This window comes from Lichenostomus cassidix, chromosome 1Aa (assembly GCF_008360975.1).
Source record: "Lichenostomus cassidix isolate B80296 chromosome 1Aa, HeHo_3.0, whole genome shotgun sequence".
NCBI lineage: Eukaryota > Metazoa > Chordata > Aves > Passeriformes > Meliphagidae > Lichenostomus > Lichenostomus cassidix.
This window is the reverse complement of record NC_139480.1, coordinates 5573505-5599126: the sequence shown is the minus strand read 5'-3', so window position 1 is coordinate 5599126 and position 25622 is coordinate 5573505. Positions and strand designations below refer to the sequence as shown.

Below are 25622 nucleotides of genomic sequence, written 5' to 3'. Positions count from 1 at the left end.
AAGATGGAAGTAATGAACTAGTAATTAATTTACACTGCTATACATGCTATACATATCTGCTTTTAATGCAGTTCAAAATTATAAAGAATAGCAGACATCCTTTCAGGGCCCTCCTGGGGTTTAAATTTCATGTTAAGAACTAGCAAAATTGATGACATATTTATGCTAAAATGTTTTATGTGGTCTTTAGCTTTTTACTGTGACCCATCATTGTAATATTTATGTCTCTCACATCATCTCAGCAGTGACAGAGAAATTCTTACTGCCTTGGAGTCTCTCCCTCTATCTTTTAATGAGGAAATCTTCCTGCATTATGGGTTTTAATTTTAAGTTATTACTTATTTGTGCATATATGTGCACAGGCACCTGTGACTGATTTTAGTGTGGTGAAAAGAGCAGAAGAGAAAAGCAATAAAACACTTTTTTTTTTTTGCAGTGGAAACGGGAGATTTGGAAGCTCCTGTACAGCTGAAATCCATGCTCATAAGGCTACTTCCCAATTACACTTCATTTTTGACACTGATCAGCTGTCAAATGTTTTCTTCCTTTGAGCTCCTTGCCAAAGTGCGTGAAGATTTCAGACCAATCCCCAAATCCTCTGCAAAACCTCCTCACGTGTCAGAAGCAAATGATTCTGATATTCAAACTGAATAGAATCAGGAACACTACATACCAAGAGAAGGGTTGTGTGGCTTGTTTTGAAGCCATTGTCCCTTAACAAAAACTCACATTTTTTTTTATGTGACGAGCAGATAAATACTGTATGTTTATTCATGTAATAGAGAATTGGAAGAGGAAAGAATTTCAGTGCCACAACAATGTCATAAAATGTTTGCATCTCATTGATGAGAGCTTTAATATTCAGCTAAAGAAACTGGATACAATAAATATCAAACTGACATTATCTGGTACTTTTATAGATGTATATATTTTAAATGTAGGCAGCAAACTTGAAAATACTTAAACATGCCTGTGGTTTTATGTCTGAGTATTATATCTATTGATTAATTCCTGCGTGTAAGTGTGTGCATGACTTGACTTAGATTTTTCCATGCATTACAATTTTTGCCTTTGAGATTATATATTTGAGAAACTGAGGTTTGGCACATTATTCACATTCAACAAAGCAATTTGATTAGTTGGGTTTTTTCAATTTTACTGAAAGTTCAGGCTGTTTTAGCTGCCTGCCTACGTGTTTGTTTTTTTTTTTTCCCAATGAAATGATGTCATTACAAAAAACAGATTACACATGTATATTTTAAGAACATTTGAGACTCTTTTTAAAAGTTGCTCTAAAATATTCTGTAAGTAAATGCTGGATGGTGTGCTGAACTTGTCAATGTTATAGCATGCCTGAACTAGAATTCAAAAAGTCCTTTTCAAGCATCCCTTTACTGAACTTTGCTTTTCCCCAAGTGTTTATTGGACATGAACATCAGAGAGAACCACAATTGCAATATGAAGTCCTGCTCTTCTCATGGCTGGTCTGCATATGGGTTTTCTATCAATTTAACTAAATAAATTCATGTAGTTAAAGTTTATGCATTTTTTCAGCGTAGATGTAATTAATACTGTGCTTATATGGTCTTAGCTTAATTTTTAAAATTCATATGCAGTTTTAAATCACAGTTAAGCTGCTATGAAACCACAGCCAACGAGCCACAAAGTGATCTACTTTAATCCCTTCGGGATGTGTTATTTTTATTAACTTTTTACAGCAATACCTAGAGTCCTCATTTCTGGACCAAGCTCCCACTGTGATAAATACCATAAAAACAGGGAGGAAAAAGATGCCTAAAAAAGCCCCAGCTTCATTCTGCTACAGCTCCAGTCATTCACATGCTGTATGCACGAGCTTCAGAAACAAGGCTAAGGAAAGGTTTGTGTGCTGTCTCTATATTTAACTACCACAACTGAAAAATCCTTTACCCAACTCCCCCCACCATCCTCTACCCTTCCCATTCTGCAACCACAGCCCCTTGCTCCTGTTAACAGTGTCTTCACAAATATCTTCCACTACTTCTGCTCTGTCTGACGGGGTTGGGTTTGCCATGATAAATTTTGCTATCAAAGGGGCTGATGTTCTTGCTGTTGTCAATGAAGGGAAGATTCAGTAAGACTGATTTATCTGGCAACAGGTTTGCAGTCAAGTACATGATGGGATGTTATCCTCATCTGCTCCCTCTCTTCAAAGCAATGGAAAAATATGAGGGGACACCAATCTCAGCCCCTCTTTGTGCTGGACATGGCTAAGCCACTGACAGCTGTGTCCATCACAGCCTTGGCACCTTGTCCTGTTTATGGGGTGAAGCTGCTCTTGGATGCAGGGAGGAGTCATGCTACATCCTGTTCCAGATGCATTATTTCAAAACACTAAATGGAAGCAAGCAAAAGGAAAGTTTCTTCTGGAACTTTTCTCACTGCTTCTTCTGGAAGTTATTCCCTGCTCTGCAAGCGGAGGAAGAAAGTTTGACTTAAGAAGTTGGATTTTTTTCTGTTGGCTTGCTGTTCCTCTGTCTTAAGTCTATGCTGTGCAGTCCCTGGGTTTAATATTAATTGAAAGAGCTTATCTATTCCTGCCTTTGGTATGCACTTCAACATACTGCAGAAACTTCAATTGCATCCCCTTATAACTTTTTCTTTCCAAACCAAGGTACAGTCCTGTATTCTTCCTCAGCTTTTCCCCTTTTAGCTTTCTTGTAAGTCAATGTTTGAAGCCCTTTACAAGTTAACCTTCTTAGACCTTTCACCATGGTTCAACCCTTCCTGACTTCATACAAAATCATGCTGCTCTTCCCTGGACCTCTGCCCTTTTCTATAGAATGGTACTAAATATTGGTATCTGTAGTTTAAACATGATTAAAAAAATCCTTCTTTAAGTGGTGCAGTATTTCCTTGAAAGCTCTATTCAATGCTTCCATTTGTACAGCTTCGCATTTTCTGTGCCTTTTTGACCACACAGACACAAAACATCGTGTCAGTCCTTTTATGATATGTGCACTCTTCAAATCCTCTCCTGCTCTCAAATCTTTGAAAAATACACTCATTCAACACATGTGTTCCCTCAAAATACAATTTACTCTTCTTGCTCATGGTAAAATGAACCATGAGCAGAATCTCTTTGTATTGGATTGTTTTCTCCAGGTTATCAGCTGGCTTCTCCCTCATCCAGTCCCTCCTGCATGATCCAAAAAGTTGGATAACAAGTTGGTGGTTCATTCTCTCAAAGCCATTTACATAGAGAGTGAAAAAGTATTGATCTCCAATAACAGTCCCTGTTGCTCTCCAGTCATCATCCCCTCTCTTCCCCTGGCCCATAACCTTTCCCCATTCTAATCTGCCCTCGATCATCTACCCAGCTCCTTTCTCCATTTGGAAATAGGCCCTTCTCTGATTCACCAGCAGATGCATGGATTAGTCTCCTGTGTGACACTGTGTGAAATGCCCCTGGGAAATCCAGCTTGATTAAACAGACAATTTCACACCTGTCCACTTTCACAGAAACTTCTTGAAAAACTCCATTGGATTTGTCGAGCAAGAATTACCTTTTATAAAAATCAGCTCACATCTGGAATATATTCTACAATGCTATTTACAACCCATTTAAAATTACAGATTTAAGATTCCTTAAGGTTTGAATTTAAACACCCTACAGTCAGAAACTTTAAGTTAAAAACTCAACTTTATCATTCATTCTTCTTCTCCATTGTACTGGAATTTATTGACAACATCTGGTTTTTGCCAGTCTTTGTTGTGTGGAACTTCTCATAGTGCACAATGCACCTGCTAAAAAAATAACAAGAAGGCACTTTTTAATCCAGTGCAGGAAAATATTTCAAGTCTGCAATAGTAACAAAATATCTGTCATCCAGCATCACTAAAATTTATCCTGCCACACACATACAGTGTCTGTGGTCACATATCCTGCTGTTTCGACAGCAAATGTGCTCAGGATGACACTCATCTGATCTCAAAAGCTAAAGTGGACCTGTGAGAGGTAACTTCTGCCTCTTATACACACACATATATATATAATATATATCACTATATATCTATATGCCTCCTTGCCCACCTGGTCTCTCCTGTATGCAGCAGATGAATGCCTCATTATCAGATTCCTCTGCTCACTTCCCAGTAGACTTAAATTACCATGTTAAATAGGATAATAATAAACACTGGCCTTTAACTACAGCACATCCTTGTTCACTCAGCAGCCTCCCTCTAATCTGATAAAAACTCTGTAAAAGGCTACAGGCAAACACGGAGTCAGCTGTTACATGGGTGCCTCTCCCTGCTTCTGCCCATTCCTACGGCAGCACAAAGCTGGTTTGGGGGACCTTGATCCCTGCAAGAATTATCAGGTATTGAAATAGAGGCAAGGTGCCAAAAGGACAGAGTGGATCTGGCCCAAGACTCTTCTGCTGCATTTCAAAAGGCAAAAGTAGCCCTGTGCCATCTGCTTGCTTCAGCACTTGGATTCCGAAACCCAAGTAGCCAAGGAAATCTTTCCGGCTTAGGAAAACAGTGGGGAGGAAGAGAGAGCTCTGTGGCAGTGTGTGCTGCCTTCACACAGAGCTCGCTGCATTTCAGGTTTTAGAGAAGCTCTTGTTAACAACTACTCTGGAAAAAAGTCATCTGTCCACCCAGAATAAATTATATAAAGGGAGCAAACTGGATTGGCAACAGAGAGGGCTGATCTGCCCAGACTTCAAATCCGCACAGCCCCAGAAGCCAAAGGTGCTATTTATTTCAATGTTACAGAATTTCCTGCCCTGACCCACCCCCCCCGCCTTTTTTTTCTTCTTTTGTATCTAGTTTACCTAATCCCCCGGATTTCTCTTGTTGCAGAAGGAGGAAAAAGCCTTACAAAACAACAGGGGATAAACACAAAGTCAAATTACTTTGCTGAGCTCTTTCACACTTCCAAAAGAAGCAGAGAACTTCAAACTCTGGAAATCACAAGGAATTTCCTAGAATGCAGCCATTCCTGAAGCTCCCAATTAATAAAGCCAACCTTTAACATTTGCACTAATATCAATATATCTGTGGAATTAAGATGGCTTTCCTCTAGTTTTCCAGAGTGAGGTAAACTTGGCTTCCTACCTGTCTTCCTCCAGCCTCAGCTTTGCAGAGCTGGCAAGCAACACAAAAAAGGAGGAAAGACATGAACTAGGCCGTCTGTCGTTGGAGGGTATGAAAGACAGTCTGAATAACAGCAGGAGAGAGAGAAGCAGCCTATGGTTATTTTTGACAGAACTGGGAGAGACTCAGATAGCAGCTTCATAAACAGTTCATCAGAGAAAAACTCTGTCCAAATTAGAGGAGCCCCTTTGGCCAAGCTCACAGAAATACACAACCCTTGTCTGAGAAAAGAGAAATCTTTCAAAAATCAAAATGCTTTTCTTTAAAGAGCAAAACTAAAATGCAACCCCCCCCCCCCCATAATGATGTAGTAACACCAACTTGCATTCCTGTCATTGCAACTCATGGCTTGCAGCATATTCAGAAAAAATTTCTGTGAGACACCAGGCTGTGAATGTTCTGCCTGACACGCAGTCCCAACCATGCAATGAAATGAAAAATTGACTTTTTTTCTGCCTCACCCAACCACAAACTCCCCTTGATGGACTGTTCTACAGAACTGGAGGTGATACAAAGGGTCAGCAGGCAGGAAAATGCTTGGCACAACCCAAATCCACCCACCTCAAATTAAATAAAAATGGTTGCTTTGTGTGGGTATTTACACAGAAGAGGAACATGGAGTTTTACTCCACCTCAGACGTGATTTTTGGCGTGGTCCTGCACAGAGCCAGGAGTTGGACTCCATGATCCTTGTGGGTTTTGTCCAGATCAGGATATTCTATGATTTTATGACCTCCAAACACAAAAGGAAAGCTCAGTTTCATTATTAAATGCCAATTAGATAGCATAGGTGAAGTATTTCTCATGCATTGTGATGATAAGAAGACAGCAAGATGTTTCTCAGGGCAATTTTTTGGTTTGTATGTTTCTAGCATTCTTAACAATATCTCACACAGAATCCTTTGTGCAACTGGATTAAGAAAATAAAGATCATTCCTAGTCAAGAGAAATCCATGAGAAACTCAAGAGGTTTCTAGCAATCTTGCTGGCAGATTCAGCCTGACAAAGAATAGAGACAGCATGGAGACACACTCCTCTCAAGCTTCCAAGGGAAAAGCTGACCCTTGGAGGAAGAAGAGCTTGATGCTGGTGCCAGGGAAAAGTAAGTCTGAAAGTTATTCTGTCTGTCTTCAGGATTAATTTCATTTACTCATTAATTAACACATAATGCCTGAAGTGACAAGCGTAATCTCTGCATGGCTGAAAAGAGTCCAAGCAAAAGCATCCCCAAAACTCAGCCATCTTTAAAAAGAATATTGTATATGGGGACTACAGACATTGATAATTAGTCTACAAAGATTTGCATGACCTATGCTTCATCCTTGTGCCTTCCAGCTGCTTGATAGACAGGTACAGTGTAATGGAAAACACTACAGAAATGGGAATCAATGGGTTTCTTCTGTCTAACCACAATATCGTTCTCACTTCATTTACTGCTTAGTGGGAAGGCATTGCTGTGACCCAGGAATCAGCTCCTTCCAAATGGACAAGTCTCAAAGTTCAGCATTTTAGTAGTTTAAACTAAGGAGGAGTTTGCTCATCCATAGCAGCCTGGACTGCAGAAAATCCAGTTGTTTGACCTCTTAATGCTCTCCTAGCCAGCATTACAAGAAAAAGACATTTGGTGAGGGCTCTGTGCTAGCACAGTTAAGGGGTAGATGCTGCAATACACCAGTCCTGGGAATTGGTGGGGGAGGCTGGAAGCAGAGCTACACTGGAACACTCCAGTCAGAAACACCTTCTGCTTCTGAATCATAGAATCCTGGAATGGTTTGGGTTGGAATAGACCTTAAAGACCACCTAGCTCCAGCCCTCCTGCCATGGACAGGAACTCCTTCCCCTAGAGCAGGTTGTTCACATACCACAGCCTTGAACACTTGCAGGGATGGGGAAGGGAAAGAGTGATTGAGTACAGACACTCGATTAGCAAGGCACAGTGAGCTGAACACCCTGACATTGGTGTGAGACCAATGCACCAAGTCTTTTAACCAGAAGTGAGAGATGCAATCAACCCAAAAGGGACCACAGACACTCAAAGCACCCGGCTGCCCAAACTGGGCAGCAAAAAGAAGTCACTGAGAGGATCCTCTGCCATGTCCCAGGGCAAGGAAGATATGCTGAGCCTTGGCAGTGCTTTGCCCAAAAGCACAGGAGCCCCTGGGGCTGTGCTGTGTGCCTCCCACAACAGCAGCCACCTCTCATCTCCAGCAGGGCTGCTTTGCATGGTTAACTTGCTGCTCGCCCACAGAATCATCCTGTGATGTTCTCCATAGCCTGTGTGCTCTGAAGGTTTTAAAGTCAGTGGCAGGAGTGCAGTAAGGAGGAATAAGTGTCCAGCAACCTTACAGCCAGGCACACACAGGCACATCCAGTTCTGCCTCCGAGCTATGCTAATTATTTCTAACAGCAGCAACACTTTCATGGACCAAACCTGAAGCACCAATGAAAATATACAGCTATGCAGGGAGAAAAATGCCTTCTGTGAAACAAAATACTCACTTTCAGTTTACATGTAAGCACGTGTCACACTTAAATAGCTATGGTACGCGAAACTCTCCTATGCCTAAATAAGCACAGATATGCATAGTGAAAGGAAGCAATATAGTCAGGGACAAATACTTTACATGTGTATAGAAAAAATGCAGGAAGCAAAATTAACTCTTTCATTTAGAACAATATCAGTGCCAAAACCCAATCCTTTAACATGACTTCAGAAAAGAAATCAGGTTTTGGAAAAAGGCCAGGGTGACTATTTGTAATTTTTATTGCTGCTGGAGCATTAACATGGCAAGCACCCACCACTATCATTTTTCCCTTTTGACTCCTTAAAATAATTCCCACCTGGAGTGCAAAGAGACAAAACAAAAGGAAATAGAAAATTATATTTTTCATGAGCTAATCCTGGGAAGCAACCGCTCAGGTTTCCACATTTCTTGGCAGTGATAATTTAGGCAAGGACAGAGATATTTTGTTATTCTTTGCACAGTTGGAATGCATGCTTCCACATAACAGACAATTAAACTTCAATTTAAGAAGAGGAGGAAGGCAATATCCGATAGGAATCAGGAGTCCTCTCCTCCTAGGACTGCTGCATAGCTCAACACAGAATACTACAAAACAGAGAGCCCAGATGCAAACCTCTTTGGAAATGCTGAAGGCAAGCAAGATCATCAGCAAAGCAAACAAACTGAATGCAAAGAGAGCACAACTACTGTACCTTTACTTTGGGGAGGGTTCTGACTTCTGTCTCGGAGAACATTAATCTGGTAGACAGCTCCATAAGGCTCAAAAAGTTCTTTTAACTCTTTTTCTGACCACGAACGGGGAATCTGTCCAACAAACATCTTAATGGCATCTGGGTCTGGTTGGTCTGAATGATCCAAAGCTCCATTCATCTTGTTAGCTGTGCCGTTACTAGAAAGAGATTAAAAAGAGAAGGCAAGTTAGGAGGCTACGCAGTTTTCATGTGCACTAGATGCAGAAGATGATGTCAATTGGCACAAAGCAGGAAAAAAAAAATTGGTATTTAATTAATAGCATAAGTATTATGAACAAAAAACAATGCTATTACATTTTTCATTGAGTCTGGTTTTCTCTGCAGGCTGCTGCTTAATGTCATTATATAAGATGAGAGCGGCACAACACAACCGGGGACTTCTGCGTTTTAGAGCAGAGGAGAGTGGCAAATAAGTGCAGCTTTCTCTCCATGGCTGTTGTAAACAGAACTGCAGTGAATTCCCACTAAACTGGCTACTGGCAGAAACAAGGCAGTGCGTGTGTCTGTGTGTGTGTGTTTTGTAATAAAGTCACATGAAAGGAGTATGAAACATTTGGCAATCTGTCAGATGACTAATGCAAGATGCCAGCGATGAATCTGCAGATTGTGTGAAGCATCCATGTGTGCATCAAATTAGTATGATATTGCCTAGAATGGAAAACACTCCAGCTATGTGGCTGGTTGCTGCCGATTAGTTGCCTACGCTCTTTAAAAAGGAAAAGCAGCCTGGAGAGACCCAGTTTAAAGCACATTGTTTATTGCTGCCATAAAAAAAAATAAAAAAGGCACAATTCAAAAAGAGACAGCAGCGGCAAAATTGCCTACTTTGTTGTGGAAATTAAAATATTGCTTCAAAAAGTTTTTTTCTCCTGCAGAAGGAGATCAAATTTTTGAACATTTTCACCCCCTGTAAATTCTTAGACTATCTGATCTCCAGATGTACATCCTACATCCAAGTTCAAAACAACCACACTTTTGCAGGGGAAAAGAACTTTGGAACAAAAAATAATCTGATCTGGGAGACAAATGATGGATCATGGTTTGGGAAGATTCATGTCCTTATAGAGAAAATAAAGAATTTTAAATACTGATCAAAAGTAAAAACACACCACTCCTTTCCTGCCCTGCATTATTGATAATTAGGGGCAGTAGTTTCAACTAATTACTTGGCTAGAAATTCCATAAGTGCTGATAATTTTTGGATGGTTCAGTTTCAAGAAAGAACACTAATGATGCATGACTTTTCAAGCATCCCCCCATCTTTCCACCAGGGAGAAGGGGCAAATGGCCTGTGTGCAGCAATGTCAGAAGCTGATCATGGCAGAATTCAGGCATTTCAGAGCCACCTGCCACTTTCAAAAACTTGGCTTTAATTAGAATTTCTCCATTTGATGATTGTTCAGGAGTGAATGCCCACCGAAGGACTTAGAAGAGTTTAGAATCTGCACAACCAGATGAAAATCACATTTCACATGTGAAAAAAAATCTAAGAGTGGCAAGATGAATACAACCCTGTGAAATTCCCCTGTCTCACAGCTATAACCTGTGTGAGGGCAAATTATTTAGTTGCATGTGTTTCATCTCCTTGAAAGCATAATTCACCTAAACACATTCATATGCCTGCATTAACTTTAGCACTTTCCCTGCTTACAGGCAGGAAAGGGAAAGTTATATTAAAGGTGCATTTTTGCACCACCAACAAGAAGCCTGATCATCCCTTGTGAAGTGCTTTCAACATGGATCAGCAGACAACAGCATTTATCACACTCATAAATAGCTAAAATTCCTATATATTCTAGTGGGAATCTTGTCTGAGTAAGAGACTCAAAGATTTGGCCCAAAACTTTTATATTACATTTCGTGTATGGATATCTTGTCTTACAAATGCTCTTCATTTTGAATAAGTCCTACAGTTCACAAGCACACTTGGAGAAATTGTGACTTCTCCAGGCCTTAGAAACTGCATTTCCATACAGGGAAAACACTTAAGCCAAACCAAGCCGACCATCCAAACAACCACCCTCCTAAAATTGACAAGAAACAGAAACTATGACTGATTCACTTGAGTGATACTCCATGAGAACAACTTCCAAGACTTTCATGGAGCAGTAGGCACCTACATGACACTTAAACCTCTCAAAAATCACTCCATTATTTCTTTTCAATTCCTATTCCTTTACGTAAAACCCAATCTGTCAAACAACCTCCCTAGCAGAGAGGTTGAAAAATCCCTGACCCATAGCTTAAAATAACTGGGGAAAATGCTTACATGTTATTTTGAAAGAAAAGGTAGAAGTTTAGTTAAGCTCCCAGCTCTGCCCTGGGCTTGGTCAACTATTTTCTTTCAGAAATTGGCTTGACTTTTCACTTCATTTATTCTCTGTGTTGTTTGCATTGAGAAAATGTATTGAGCTCAGTTTTAAATTATGCCCTTCATCTATTCTCTCTGTGGGATCCCTTCTTTAAGAAATCCACACAAAATTGCTACTTTAGCCCAAAATTACAGCTAGGGTCATGTTTAATAAAGAATAACAAGTTTATTTCTTTGCTTTTTCCTTTACTAAAACCATCTTTACCACCAAGAGCCCCACAATTTCCATGGCTAATCAGCCAATTTTTTTGGAAACCACAAAACCAAACACTAATACCTGTTTTCTCAGGTTAATGGCCCCATTAGCACCTAGTTCTTGTTTTGAGCTAAAGGTTTATGCACAGACCAAGATCTCTTCTAATTTCACAAAATGTTTAAGCCCTTTCTTTATTTTGTTGGGACCAAGGTTGAATTTCATTGATCATATTCTTTAAATACTTTATTGGCTACAGATGGTTAAAGGCTCTGACTCCAGGCATAGGTACCATAAACTGTGATGCAAAGCTCCAGGGGACAGGTTTTGTCACTCACTGCCTGCATTAACTTGAGTAAGTCATTAAAACTTCTCCAGACTAAATTCCACCATCCATTGACAGCTCTGTCAATCCACTAACTCCTGCAGAGTTAGGGAAAAACCAAGCATAATTTAGGCTTTTCTTCATAATACTTTTATGCCACAAGGTAGGGACTTGACTGAGCTGCCAGCATTTTGGGGGTTTGACAGACAAGTTCAGGCCATGGAGAGGGCACTCATTTCTACAAACATAGCTGTGCTCCTTCCTAAATTGCACTTCCTTTGATTTCAGTGCAAACTAAGGCTCTCAGAGAGGGAATCCAAGTCTCACTGTTGAGATTTTGAGGAAGTCATGAGCACTGTTGCAGCAGTGACACTTGCAGCAGCATCCTCACCCAGCTTTGGCAGCCACTGTAGGACTAGAGCCAATGCAGACAAAATGAGAAAATGAATAAAACAGCAGAGAGATAACAATGGGGAAAAAACAACCTATTTTATAAGTTCTGTGGATCTGATCCCTGCAGTGTACTTGAAGGATCCACTGAGGAATAAAACAATACACACACCTGCCTGATGGTTCAGTTGTCACAGAGATTCTTGGGTCAATACAGAATCCAGCCAAATATTCTCAATCCTTTGAAAATGATCTCCGCCAAAAATGAATTCCCTTATCTTCTCCCAGCCTTCATCTTCATCCAATGGACATTACTGCCCTGCACTAAGACCTCTTGGCTGCTAACAGCTGTAGGGTTTTTACTAATTTCTCTTTGCCAACACAGTGGTTCTCAGAGGAAGTGGCTTCTTCCTTCCCCCATTTCTCCCTCCTCCTGTACCCAGGAAGTAATAAGGCAAAAGAGAAACTACATGTAAAACTTTCCAGAAGGAAGCAAAGCAATCCTTGTGAGTGCTTTTTGAGCACTATTTCTTGAAAGCACAAGTATACAGAGATAGTTGTGTCTAGGGGATACTAATGAGAATGGGATCCCGGGGTAATTACTGTCAGTACCCAAATGATGACATAAAAGAAAAAAAAAAAGATTATATGGCTTTCTTGCTTTACACTGTAGCAATCCTTCCCTCCATGGCCAATTTAGCCCATTGGACTCAGGGGTGACCCAGCACATCATCTTCACTGACAAGGTGTCATCTGTATCACAGAGAGCAGCCTGAGGGCAGAGATTAAGACACTGAGTTGCTGGCTGCTTGTGGTTGCTGCCAGAGCATCCTCTCTCTCAATTTGTGCCAATTTTTCTTCTAATAACCTAACTACCATTCCATCATTTCAGCAAGTTGACAGGGCCACTCTTGAGGAGCTAGAGATTGTTTTAATATCCCTGCTGCTTCAGCAGGAGCACCGGAAAAACCTAGTAGATGCCTTCTCTGTCTCTCCCATTCACATCTTTAATTACTGCAAGACTGCTAAAAGTGAGCTGGCCACTTAGGACAGAGAGGTAGCCTTCAGAAACAACATCTGAATCAAAACAGGCTCTCTTAAATTCATCACTGTTAAGAGCTTTGGAATTAATCCACATTCATTTCCATTAATGACCCCAGTGTCAAGTCAGGTGCTGAAAAACAGCTGTTAACGGGGACCAAACGGATTTACATGAGACCTGTTTTTCTAGTCTATTTTTAACCCTACCCAGAACCTTCATACTGCTCTTTTTTGGTTAATTCATGTTGCAACCCTCACCCTGTTATTGTGGTTTTACCATTTGCTGGGGATTTGCCTTTTTCATGTTCTATGGTATAAGATACTAGAATTCCCTCTAAGAGCCAACAGAACAAGAACACGATAACAAACGAGTTCCAAGCATAATGACAACTAAATCCAAGCCAGCACACAGGCATTTGCAGCCACCAAGGTTTTAAAGTAATGAAGTATTTACATCTGAGCCGTGGCATCACTGCCAGGATATCACACAAGCTGACAAAAGGGACAACACCCGTTTGAAGGCTTCTGACTGCTGTCAAGAGAGACAACCAAGCATCACCTTACTGTACTCCAAAGATCATAACTGCTGCTTTACGAGCAAATTTTATCTGGAAGGACCCAAAAGGGCTTTATAAACTCATTGTTTAGAGAGGAATGACTTCATCGTAAGGTGACAGACGGCAGCTGTTTAATGACATGGAGCATTATCACACAACAATTTCAGCCAGGAAGGGTAGAACAATACCGTACCCAATTGAAAACTGCAGGGGGTTGCAATTTATAGACACAGAAGGTAATTACCTACATTGGATTTTGGCCAGCAAAACAAGGGCCAGAACCTCTGACAAACAGAAAAAGAAGCTGTGCAACATTTTTAAGCCGTAAATGACCAGGTCTCTGTGTTTTGGGGGAAAAAAGTCATCTCCAGATGCTTTCTGGCCCATCAGCATTTTCGCAGCACAGTTGCTCAAAAGCAGCTCCGAGGAAAGATGGCTTCAAAAATCATTAACTGCCTCTGCTGTAGCGTGTTGTACAGTTTTTGGCAGAACTATTAGACTCTAATAACACTTATAATTATTATTAAGTAACACATATCCTAAACAGCAATTGCTAAATGACCCTGACATCATGCCCAGTGAAAAAAAAACCTCATATGGCAGGATGTTCAGTCCTATGTAGGCAGTTAAGTCTACAAAATAATTATCTCCAGGCTTCCCTGCACCCATCAGCAGGGCTAACAACTGAGCAGCTGTAAGTCTTGCAATCCATCTTACAGCCCCATAAAGACTTTAACAAAGAAATGAGCAATTCTTCATCCACCCAGCAGAGAGCAACCGCACTTGCACTCACACACACAGGAACTACATGAAAATACTGATGGCTTTTAATACCTGACATACAATGCTCAGATTTTATTCTTCTCGGTAGCTAATAATTCTCAAGTGCTTGTATAAGCACTCGGTGTTAAATGCAAAGATGTTTTTTCTTGTGTTGCCTCCACACTGGCAGAAATTATCTCTAAAAGCGTTATTTTTCTTTAGATAATGACTTTTTACTGCCCTGATAATTTAAAATTCACAGTCATTTTTCTGGTGAAATCAGTGATTTCTTGTAGTTCAGCTTTGCTAACTCTCTCCATGTAGTATATCATAAAAACCACAGCAAAGCACTGTTAGTATAGGGAATATTTGTTTTCTGATTAATTTGAAACTTAGTGCATGTGATGACTTAATGCCTCAAATGTAAATTTTAGGAAAGGTAAGGAGGTACCATTTTATCCCAGAGGAAAAAAGATTTGAAAATATGGGGGGGGGGAAAAAATTCCTACCTTGAAAAAGTTTTGATGGGTAATAAATGTGGGCTGGGAGAAGGAGAAGCAGAGGAAGTTACCTTTCAAGCAGATACATCAGACTGCATGATACTAGGGGCAATATGAATTGGAAAAAGTATCGAACAAAATAGAGACTAGAAATACATCAGAAGAAAGCTGATCCCACCTGAGATAAAACATGTTATTTCTTAGAGGTATAGATGCAGATTCCTCACCAGTATCACAGAAAGAAATCAAGGATACAAAAGGAAATCATAGTAAGAGGTATATTAAAATGCAGTTCCCTTTTCAGCTGGAGGTGCACATTGGAGAACATACACTCCTTTGCGCTTTAAGGCTTCTCAGCTTCCTAAAATTAGCCCTCAGAGCTCTGCTCACCAAAGTTAAATATTCACCTCCAGAGGCTGGTGGCTCTTCAGGTGCTCAGCCTATCTGTTCCTGCATCACCTCTATTACAAATCAGTTTGATTTAAGGCAGGGGGTTCAACTTAACCCTGGATACCCCTTGTACACATGTTTAAAACTACCAAAAGATGTTATTCTAATGTTGTGCTGTTGGTAATGCTTCCTAGAACCACAGAGTCAAGCAACTGACATTGCAAAAGCTTCGTACATCCGCTACATCACACCTTCAAAAAAAACCCTTACATTCAAATACATCTTAAAAAAAAAAGTTCTATATGTATGAGTATATCTCAACTCTTACTGATGCTGTATGGATCTATTTTTTGTTTTTTATCAAGCAAATTATTTTTTAGAACATGCAGCAGTGCTTAATGATGCGCATGTGCTGTGAGTGGAGCAACTCATACAAGTTAAAATATATGTAAACAAGAGTGAACGAGTACAGAAGTGAAAGCAAACAGGGAGGGGAAGAGGCTTGTTTTTTTAGAGTCTTCTATTGTGGAAACCAATTAAATATCACTGCTAGTTTGTCTAATAGCGGAAGCAAACAATTAAACACACCATCTGTACAAGTGTGAACTGGGCAGCATCTTTTTGTTCATGCTGATAAAACTTACAATGGCCTATTTTCAGTATCTTTAAGGATTGCCTACAGCAGCCTGTAGATTTTACTAAACTGAAACAAGGAGAGGCTCAACAGTGACAGACACCTGCCCTTTGATGGCTGAAGAAAGTCAAAGTCACCCCACCCCGACTGCTTTGAATTTGCTTCCCTTTTTGTTCCAGTATGGATGAGAATCACAAATTTCTGGGATACAGGAAAAGAATGACTAAAATAAGTGCTTAAAGATATAAACTAAGAGGCTGTGTAACCCCTAGCCCTTGTTCTTCCATGTTGCTGAAGGCTTTGGGATATAACTAGTTCAAGGTTTGATGAGGTTTGCTAAACAATAATGTTCTGTAAGATAAAGCTCAATTTAGGCAACCATCCAATAATTCATTTTTGCTTTCTGGGCAGAATTTGTTCTGTACATTAAACACTTAAACAAGACTGGGACTGTCTTCATCAGGTGTAAGGTAGGTGCATTTCTAAGAAAAGTCCCTGAGAGTTAAGACAAGAGAATCACAGGATGGTTTGGGTTGGAAAGGACCTTAAAAACCATCTATTCCAACTGCCCTGCCATGGGCAGGCACACCTTCCACTATCCCAGGTTGCTCCAAGCCTCATCCTGCATTTTCTTGAACACTTTTAAGGATGGGGCAGACACAGCTTCTCTGGGCAACCTGTGCCAGGGTCTCAATACCCTCACAATAAAGAATTTATGCCTTATATCTAATATAAACCTGCCCTGTTTCAGTTTAAGGCCATTTCCCCTTGTTCCATCACTACATACCCCATGAAAAGTCCAATAAATACCTAAGTCATAACTTTTAAATATCTGTTTTCCGTTGACCAACTCCTAGATGTGCATCTGCACGTCTGGTTTTGACCTGCAGAGTTTAGCATTCACAAAGCCTTCTAATTTATCATTCTTCTGAGTCTAAACTGTCTGTTACGTCAACTACTGCAGCTTACTGTTTCATTCTTGTTTTGCTCCTCAACAACTTTTTCGCTTGTAGTCTCTTTGGGGCACTAATAGCTGTGCTATGTCTAAAAGGGACTAGAATTGAAAAGGGTTTTTTTCTCTTTTTATCACTGTAAGCTGGACAGTGACATGAGAGCAAGCTTATGCACCTGAACAATTACATTATAGTTTTGGAGCGCAGGGTGATACACTCTTTCACATGAAGTTGAGCCTGGAGTAGCTGACTGCTCAGTATTAATGGTGTGGATTATTAATGCCTTGCCTTGCTGATTACACACATTTGTAATGAAGCACACTTCTTCTTCTGTGTGGCAGGAAACATTTATCGGTATTATTTTTTTAAAAAGCACAACGGTATTTGATTACACCCAAACGCTTATGTATTTGTGACATGTCAACAACTGAATTAGAATAGTACCAGGCTTTTAAAATTCAGGACATGTAGGACCATCTGTTTTCTTGTCAACAGCCTCAGTCTCTCTCTCTCTCCCCATTCCAAACACTTACTGCTCCAAATTTACAAAGTTGTTACTCAATTCCCTTCTTCCTTTGCCCCCCAAAAAAATTTCAAAGACAGCAATGAAGGCTTCAACATTTTTTTTCTTCTACGTGATAGTTACTGACGTGACTATTTCAGCAAGTTTTGTAGCCAGGCTGGCAGTTATCTGCAAGTTTTTATGAGGTTTTGCGAGGTCTTATCTAGTTTGTGGCAAACTGTGTCCTGGAGTTGAGAAGGAGGGCATGGGAAAGGTGTCCTCCAAACATTTGTTTTGAAATGCAGCCATTTCTGTGTGCTAAAATCAACTGATTATTGCAAGAAGCAATTTACAGTCCGGTGTTTTTCAAGACTGGCACCCACGCGTGAACACACGGTCCGGGCTGGTCCCAGCTGATCTCCACAAAGTGCAGGGAATGGTTTTCATGAGGCCAAAAGCCACAACCAAAGAGAAGGAGGCCAATGGCTCATGCCTGTCACGGCCGCCTTACCTAAACAGCTTCCTTAAAAAGGGAATGGAAGATCACAGCCCTGCTCATGTTAAGGGCACAGCCAATTTTGTTTAGCCAGTTTTGGTTAGATCTCAAATAGACCATTAGAGCACACTGTGACATTCAATTTTGTTAAAACAAAAAATCCTATCAAGCTCAGCCATGCTCTCCCCTTTTTAAATCTGAATATAAGAACAGATTATTGTCCGAAGTGTGATGCAATTGTGATTTCAACAAGTTGAGCATCATTATAGCAAAATCCCCGTCAGCTGATTCTTTTTTTTAAACCATTTCTTCATTTTTTTTGACACCACATCTGGCATATAGAATACAGATGATCATTTGTTTATATATCTGTCTAAATGCCTTTTCCAAACACAGCCAGATGGAGCCTTTCAAAATCAAATTAATTTCAGATTAATTCACTCTGGACCCACTCCAGTTTCATGACTCTTTGCTTTGAGGCACCATCTAAATTGATTTAGAGTCACGAACTTAAGAGAGCTCAAGTCCTTAGGTACAGAAAAAGAGAGATCCTTCTTGCATACTGAAAGAGTCAGCAAATCAAAAGAGTCCATAATCCTAAGTTTTGGCTCCTTAAAAAAACCCCCAGCAAATCAACATAAGAACGCCTTAGTCTATATAGTGCCAAATTCACACATTAAAAACTTCATATTTCATCCCAGAAAAATCACTTTAGAATTTACATCTTCAATGCCTCCCTTGCTGAGTCCAATAAAATTTATTGCTCTAATTAAAAAGCAAAGGAAAAAAAAAAAAAAAAGCATTGCTCTAAACCTTGCAATAAGCAGTAGTCATAGAAAGATAGGAGACAGGTAATAAAAATCTCCACTGCAAGGGATTTATCTAAGGAACTATAAACAAATGTAGCCTGCAAACACTGTGGGCTTGCATACTGTCAATCCTCTGTGGATGCCTTTATTATCTCACTTGTTTCAATTGCAATTTGGGTTTCCATGGAGATGTAACAGTCAACTCTGGAAAATTATAAGATAAATGTCAGGCAGTGATAACGGTGTTAATGAAGCTTCATTGACAAGCAGAACTATGCTTCAAATAATAGGCATATTTCGATTAGCATATGTATAACCTGTCCAGAAAAAGAGCGAAAAAAATCCCAACAACTGGGAAAGACAATATTAAAAAATTAAAATGAAATTGTGTATATAGAGGGTACAAGTCACACAATGGAAACGTTGCATCTCTGTGAAAGGACGAATCCCTAACAAACAGAAGAGACACGGATTCAAAATTTAATTTCCTGATTCCTCTCGAAATTTTTGCGCTCAGCTCCCAGGCTGAAAAGGCACTTTGCTGACACATGCAGACACACTCCTGCATGGTGTGACTCCTGCTCTCGCACATCGCGGGGATGGAAGGATCTGCTTCACCAGGCACTTTGAAGCTGCGGTTTCACAATGCTCAAATGCAGCTGCAGTGAGCTGCTAGAAAGATGCCAACCTCAGTGGAAACACGAACAGAGCTCACCAGCACGGCCTCCAGAGCTCTCGGGTGCCGTTCATGCTCAGAGCAGGGTGGCTGCTCCACCACATCTTGATACAGGATGAGTTTAATGTGATACTGCTGGGGCAACGGCTGTGAGCACTTTGGATGACAGCACAGTGTGGTCTCGATCTGCTTCTGTGCTAACCAAGCCTGTAAAACCTGGAGAAGCTGCCAGTCATCTGTGAAGGGCTGTAGCCAACTTTTTTCTTCCCACAGATGGAGAGATTTTGGTGAACTGGAGGTCAAAGTAGTGACAAAGCGGATTTCTGTGGAACAGAGGGAAATGCAGCTCATCCTGCTTTATTTCAGAGAGTCAAGCTTTTCACTGGGCCAGGGTGGACTTCCACCCTGCCAGGGGAAGGGGAAAGAGCTTCTCTATTCCTGTTCTTGAGGGTTCATTTTGGCAATCTATCAGAAGCCAGGAGCAGGGCAGGAGTGGGGCAATCCTACCCCAGAGAAGAGCATAGAAATTTTTGCAGGTGGATAAAATGTGCTAAGATATTCACTGCCTATTCATGAGACAGTATTGCCTCTGGCTGGACAACCAAGAGGTGCTAAGGGTTGGTCCTATCTCTTTTCATCCTACTATTTGGCTTTGGGAATTCTAGTCCCTTGCCTGCCTATGTAACTCTTTCAGGTAGTGTCAATCCTCCCATCTCCTCCTCCTCTGTCTTAAAAACCAAGGTTCTGGTATTAGAGAAGTGTTAGAGGGGCTACAGATTAATTGAAACTGAAAATCAGGATCAGGGCTTGGAAGGTGATCAGCAGAAGAAGGTGAAATATTAAACATACAAGCAAACAAAAAAGATTTTTACCCCTCCAAAGGCTTGAGGTTAAAGCATGTGGGCAGGGAAAACTTCAAGAATTGTGGGGAAAATCTCAAATGTTACTGGGAAGTATAATCTTATGAAACTCAACCCAACATCTGCATGCAGGACAAGAGACAAGATGACTTTGCCATTTCAATGAAAAATACAGCAGGGGAGTGGGACTGGGGGCAGAGGTTTTTTGTTCTTTTTCCCCTCCTCTCCTCAAAACACCTCTGTTTCTGCTATCTCTTCTAAATTCTGCTTGTTTAGTAAAGGAAAACATGATTGTTTTCTGGAAAATGCTTCCCATTTCTCCAGGGAGAAGTAATCTTTGCCCAGACAGGTTTTAGGGGGCAGAAAAGTGAGTCGAAAAAGTGCCCAATCTTTCTGCAGAGCAGACCTCAGCTCTGATCAGATTCCTGGACAACAACAAAATCAATAGAAGGGTTTTTTTCTAAGTTGTATTACAAGGAAGCTTAAAAAAATCCAGAAGTTTCCCTTTTCCTGAATCTTTTCTAACTGCTCCTCAATATAACAAGTGAGAAAAATCTAAGTACCTCATTAGATAGCTACTAAAATGTCAATAATTAGAAAGTGATTTTCCCCAGTGAGTTTTCAACAGACTTATAACTTGCTCTGGTGCTTTTTGGGGGGAGAGGGAAAACCTCTAAAACCTAATATTAGTGGTAGTTGATTCTGTGTAGGAGCACGAGTACTTCTGCCAGCTTCATGGAAGACAGAATAATGAGTAAAACTTGAGTCTGGGTTCAATTTCAGACGGGCAAGACTTACACACTCCTGCCAGGGTCAAATCGTGGCAGAACCAGGTCCCACCAGGCATGCAACCATGATATGTAGATTAAAGGAAAGAAAGTGGATGTGAAGGCAGAATGCTGAGCAATTTTTAATGGAAAAAACCACACGCGTGCCGGCTGGAATGCATTGTATGCACTGCAGAACAGGCCAAGTTGTCTTAATTTCTCACTTGTTGAAATTTCTAAATTCCATTGCAATGTGTTTTCTAGTATCTTCAAAGGATTTGTTTTCCTTTGTATTTTGGGTTACCAACAGTTATACTTTTGCATCCAAGGAGAAACCTGCTATACAAAAGGTCAGTAGCACCGGCAGAGAAGTAGTCAACAACAAATCAGAGTTTTTAAAGTAAACCCTCATTATAGTATAAGATTTAACTTAGTCCCTTATTTTTTTTGTCTATTATTGCAAATAAGATATTTTGCTCTGCCGGTTGTGCTGTTCTTTTGAAGCTCACAAGAAAATAAACAACAACACATAATTAGGAGAGGAGCAACTCCCCTTTTTAAAGGCATCATCCAAACAAATAAAATGAGGAAAAACTCCTAATAAACATACCCTGAAAAATCCTAACGAAAATCTGCCCTAGCACACGCACATGCACACACACTTCCCAAGTCATATGGCAGCCATTTATGGGGACACTTCTGACTTCAAAGATCTTTTAATTGTGAGTTTGAAGGGCACTCTGTGCAAATGCAGCATTGGGAAAACAAAAGACAGCTTCCATTTGGAACTGTTTTGCCAAATGAAAGGAAAATTCAGCTTGAAAAGTTGCCAGAACCCCATGTTTTTAAGGTCATCGTAACTGCAGTAGGAAAAATTTAAAAGGATAACTTCTAAACTGTACACTTTGGACAAGATCTTATCCTAGTGTGTAATTATTTGCTCTGGAGGTTTTATTCACAAGCAAAAATGAACCCAGGTCTTAGGGACTTGCTGGCACTTTTACAGAGGAAGTGGGAAAAGAGGATGTGGGAAAAAACCAGGAATAGCATCCACATGATTTGGACCACCCCATAATTTACAAAGACTCTAAACTCCAATACCCTTGTGCAAGAGAAAAGGTAGTTAAACAGTCGTGGATGTATTTTTAAGCTCCCTGTAACACATTCGACCTGTGGAAACTTGGCCAGCTCAGGTTTGGCTGGCTGTCAGCAGCAGTGTGAAACGCAGTGTGATTTATAGAAATCTCTGTCATCACACCACAGGGTTAATTTCTTTCCTTCTTTTTTCTCTTTCCCTCCTGCCCCTGAAAGTGGAAAACTCTTATTTGTGATGACAAGTCTTTGGAAAGCTGGAGGATTAGTAACACCATGTGGTTCCCTAAGATCTCTAACCCTTTTCCAACTGTTTCTCCACATCACCCCTCTATGTATGGTCATCGGCACCTTCGCTCAACAGATGGAAAAAGGGAAGAACCTGCCCCAGGGCAGGTGGAGGGACCAGGATGCTGGCAATGGAAGAATACAGACTAGAAGCTCACAGGTCTCAGCTGCCTGATAAAAGAAACCGAGGGGAATCCAAGCATCAAATATGGGATTTTAATAATATGAACATTCATTTTAATGATTTGAAGGCTGAACCTGCTGGGCTTGTCACTGTAAGTAAGAGATATGGAGAAAGAAATGATGAAGCCTGAATTTTCATTCTGACTGCCACCACTGGAGAGCTGTGGATTTGTGCTCATTCTGGTCTGAGGCAGGGAAGGATATCTGTGCCCTGTGCCCACACAATCACTCAGGATAGGCAGCGACCAGCTGGGCAGCAGGTCAGCTCTGAACACTGAGCATGGAGCTCCACTAAGGCAATTTCAAATTCATTGAGAGGGGTATTACTCACAGATTATTTTAAGGCACATCAGTTTTCTTGCTATAACCATCCTTCAGAGAAGACAAAATCTAATAGAAGAACAAAGCTGGGAAGTGTGTCTAATGGTAAAGAGCAGAGAACTATGCAACAAAAAAAGCTGTTTCTCAGCCTCTTTCGTGAGTCTCTTTCCTTTGCTGTGTTTATGTCCCTCACCTTTGAATTATGATCCCATCCCAACAAAGAATTCTAAAACACTCAGAGGAAACCAATACATAAATGCTGAACCATTATGTTATTAAAGAAAAAAACCTGACAACCCTCTCATGATGTTTTTTTTTCTTTTAACTTGATGCAATTTTAATTTTTCTTTTAAAGGCAGTGTTTGAATATTATGAAATACAGCAGAAGTAAAGTACTTTCCAAAGCCACTATTACTATTTGCATTGCAAGAGCATCTCTGAGGCCCCAAACAATGCTGTCTTCTTTCTAAGTAGCAGATTAATGTTATTAATAAGCCCAGATGTTTTCCTACTATTTTCATATGTTAGGAAACATGACACATTCTCAGACTATCTTCATAGACAGCTAAAAAAGAAAGGGGAGAAGGGGACATTGCAGGTCTGAGTTTACTGAGCCGACAAAGTAAGGAATTTTTAATTTACTGGTTTCTACCAAGCACCTTCATTAATGAGCCCAAGATCTTTAATGCTTCTTTAATTCTCTGTGCTTCCATCTTTCCACGATTGAACTGAATATCAATACTGTTGGCTGAAACAGTTGCTGCTCTACTAAGAAGGTCAGAGAATCTGGGGGGTTTCCTGGACAGCATGGGAATGTATTCCCTGAAGTTTCAAGGTAGAGGGGAATGCAACTCCAATGTGCCAGCTCACATCTCGCATTACTCTATATTTTCTAGGCATTTATCCAGTAGATGCCTTGCTATCCTTTCTTGTTTAATTCAATGATGCATTCTTCCATAGACTTGCACTAGGCTGAGACATTAATTAAAACTACCTTGAAATATTAGCAGCTGCATAGCATTTGATTGGTAGGAGAAAAATAGTTGGGTATGAAAATTAGTATTAGCTTTTACATAAAATAAATTATTATTCAATAAATTTTAATTGCCTGGGGCATTTTTATGAACAACAGGGATTAGCGAATATAATGTATACAATACATTGTATATGTAACAGAGAGAATAATCAAGCCTGACAGAGTACTTTTGCTTGTTTCAGAGCACATACACAGCTCACATGGAGAAGGAACAGATTACAAGGAGCTTCCCTGTAGCCACACGCAGCTGTAAAAGCTCAGAGTCAGCAACGGCAGTGCACTGACAGCTAAATCAAAACTATACATCCTTGAGGAGCCATTTCGTCTAAATCTCAGCTTCTGATTCCTCATCTTATGTGGTCAATGGGCCTGCATTTCTTAAAAATGGGAGCACTGGTGGAGGTAGGAGTGAGGCTTCAGGAGAGCTGTTTCTGTGAGCTCTGTTCCACGAGTGCTGCAGAAATGTACACAAAGCTTTACAAATGACCTCATTTTTACTAGGAAAGGACAGCTCAGCTCTGTTCTACATTTTCCTGAACTGAAAGGAAGGCCCCACAGCCAAACTGTCATGTCTAATCATTGTGTTGCTGGAGTGTTTAAAACAAACAACCTTTTTCTATTTTTTTTTTTTTTGTTTTCTTTTAATACAAAGCCACGGAACAACTGTTGTGTTTTGAGAGAGTGGGAGCTGCTTTTTTTATCACATAGCCAAGACACCAGAACAGCATCTTTGCCCAGTGCAATGAATGAGCTTTATAAGGATAAATTTTCACCTCATTAATGATCTGAGCTGATTATTCCCTTCCCCCACTTTTCCTTTTAGGTCATGGATCAAATGTGACCCACTTTCCTTGAATGCTTTCCCACCATCTATTTTTCCTATTAGACTAGAAAGCCAGTTGCTAAGGACACATTCCAAAGCAGCCACGCAAACACTAAATATCTGCCCCCCAAACATACACACTCACTTTTCTTCTCCCCTGCCTTTACGATATTTCCCCCCTTTCATCATCTACTCTCAACAAGATTCAGCTCTACATTCAGGAAAGCCAACAACAGAACTGCTTATAAGGACAGGCTTAGCACGAGAATAGGATTTTCTAATGACTACAGAGACTCCCGGGGCCCTTCATATTTAAAAAAATATAAAGGCAGCAGCCTTGGTTTTTAATTACTCCTAATTCTAAATCTCATGGCCTTAAACACAATAGCTCTTTCAACTCGGAAAAAAAATGACACTAATCAGTAACAGAGTCCCCTGCGCAACCTGCTAGTCCTCTGCTGGCATTGCAATGTTTGCACTGCTGTGATTTTTCAAGTTTGACCAATGAGTCAGCAAAGCAAAGACGACTTAAAAGCATTAAATCATGCAACTAAAATGTTTTTTTCCAATACAGCGCTAGATGGGTTGCAATTAGCAAGGGGAATCAGTACAAGGCAAATATTGTAAGAGCAGAGAGAGAAATAGGGAATTAAAGGAGATGGTGCTCATTTTGCAACAAATGAGCCCCAGATGCTAAGGTATTTGTGGTTTAATATAGCCCCTCTCACCAACCAGGTACGCAATGTAATTAAAAAGCATTAAAGTTCAGTTGCTGAAGCTCAACAGAAACGAAATGAAGATTTAATTCATCTGCTCTACTTCCCTCTGAGTAGCCGACTAATATTTCCACTTGGTGCAAAGTCCTGTGAAATGGAAGACTTGTGTTGTTCTGCAGTGCTTTCTATGAAAATCCCTCTCCTTGGTATTTGTAAAAGAAAAGATGCTATTCTAAGTGTCTCATTGAAAAATTCAACAGAAGTATGTAACACTGCAGTTACTTGGATTTTTCTGACTGTTTCAGCTTTTCATGTCATTTATTACACTTCCCAGTAGGATTGTGCAACACCTTGGTGTTTCTATAACCAATACCTCATTCCTTTAGCAAACAGAGGTTCACTATATGATTAAATGTTTCACGTATATAGAGATCCACATCTAAATTACACTTACACAGTGGACAAGATTGAGCATTTGGTCACAACCTGTATTTCTACTTCATACCACCCACTCTTTT

At 40.3% G+C, this 25622-nt stretch overlaps 1 protein-coding gene across 9 annotated transcripts in view; it reads right to left on the bottom strand.

Annotated features, from left to right (window-relative positions):
* CELF2 (CUGBP Elav-like family member 2) overlaps nucleotides 1-25622 on the bottom strand; it is a 543197-nt gene that overhangs the window by 120704 nt on the left and 396871 nt on the right. For 8 of the 9 annotated variants that reach the window (XM_085082623.1, XM_085082595.1, XM_085082585.1 and 5 more), the window contains one exon: nucleotides 8360-8556. In XM_085082623.1, the coding sequence (XP_084938749.1) occupies nucleotides 8360-8537 (178 nt within the window). In that variant the 5' untranslated portion in view covers nucleotides 8538-8556. Of the gene's footprint in view, nucleotides 1-8359; nucleotides 8557-8713; nucleotides 8884-25622 lie in introns of those variants that run through there. The other variant, XM_085082642.1, reaches the window with a different exon arrangement.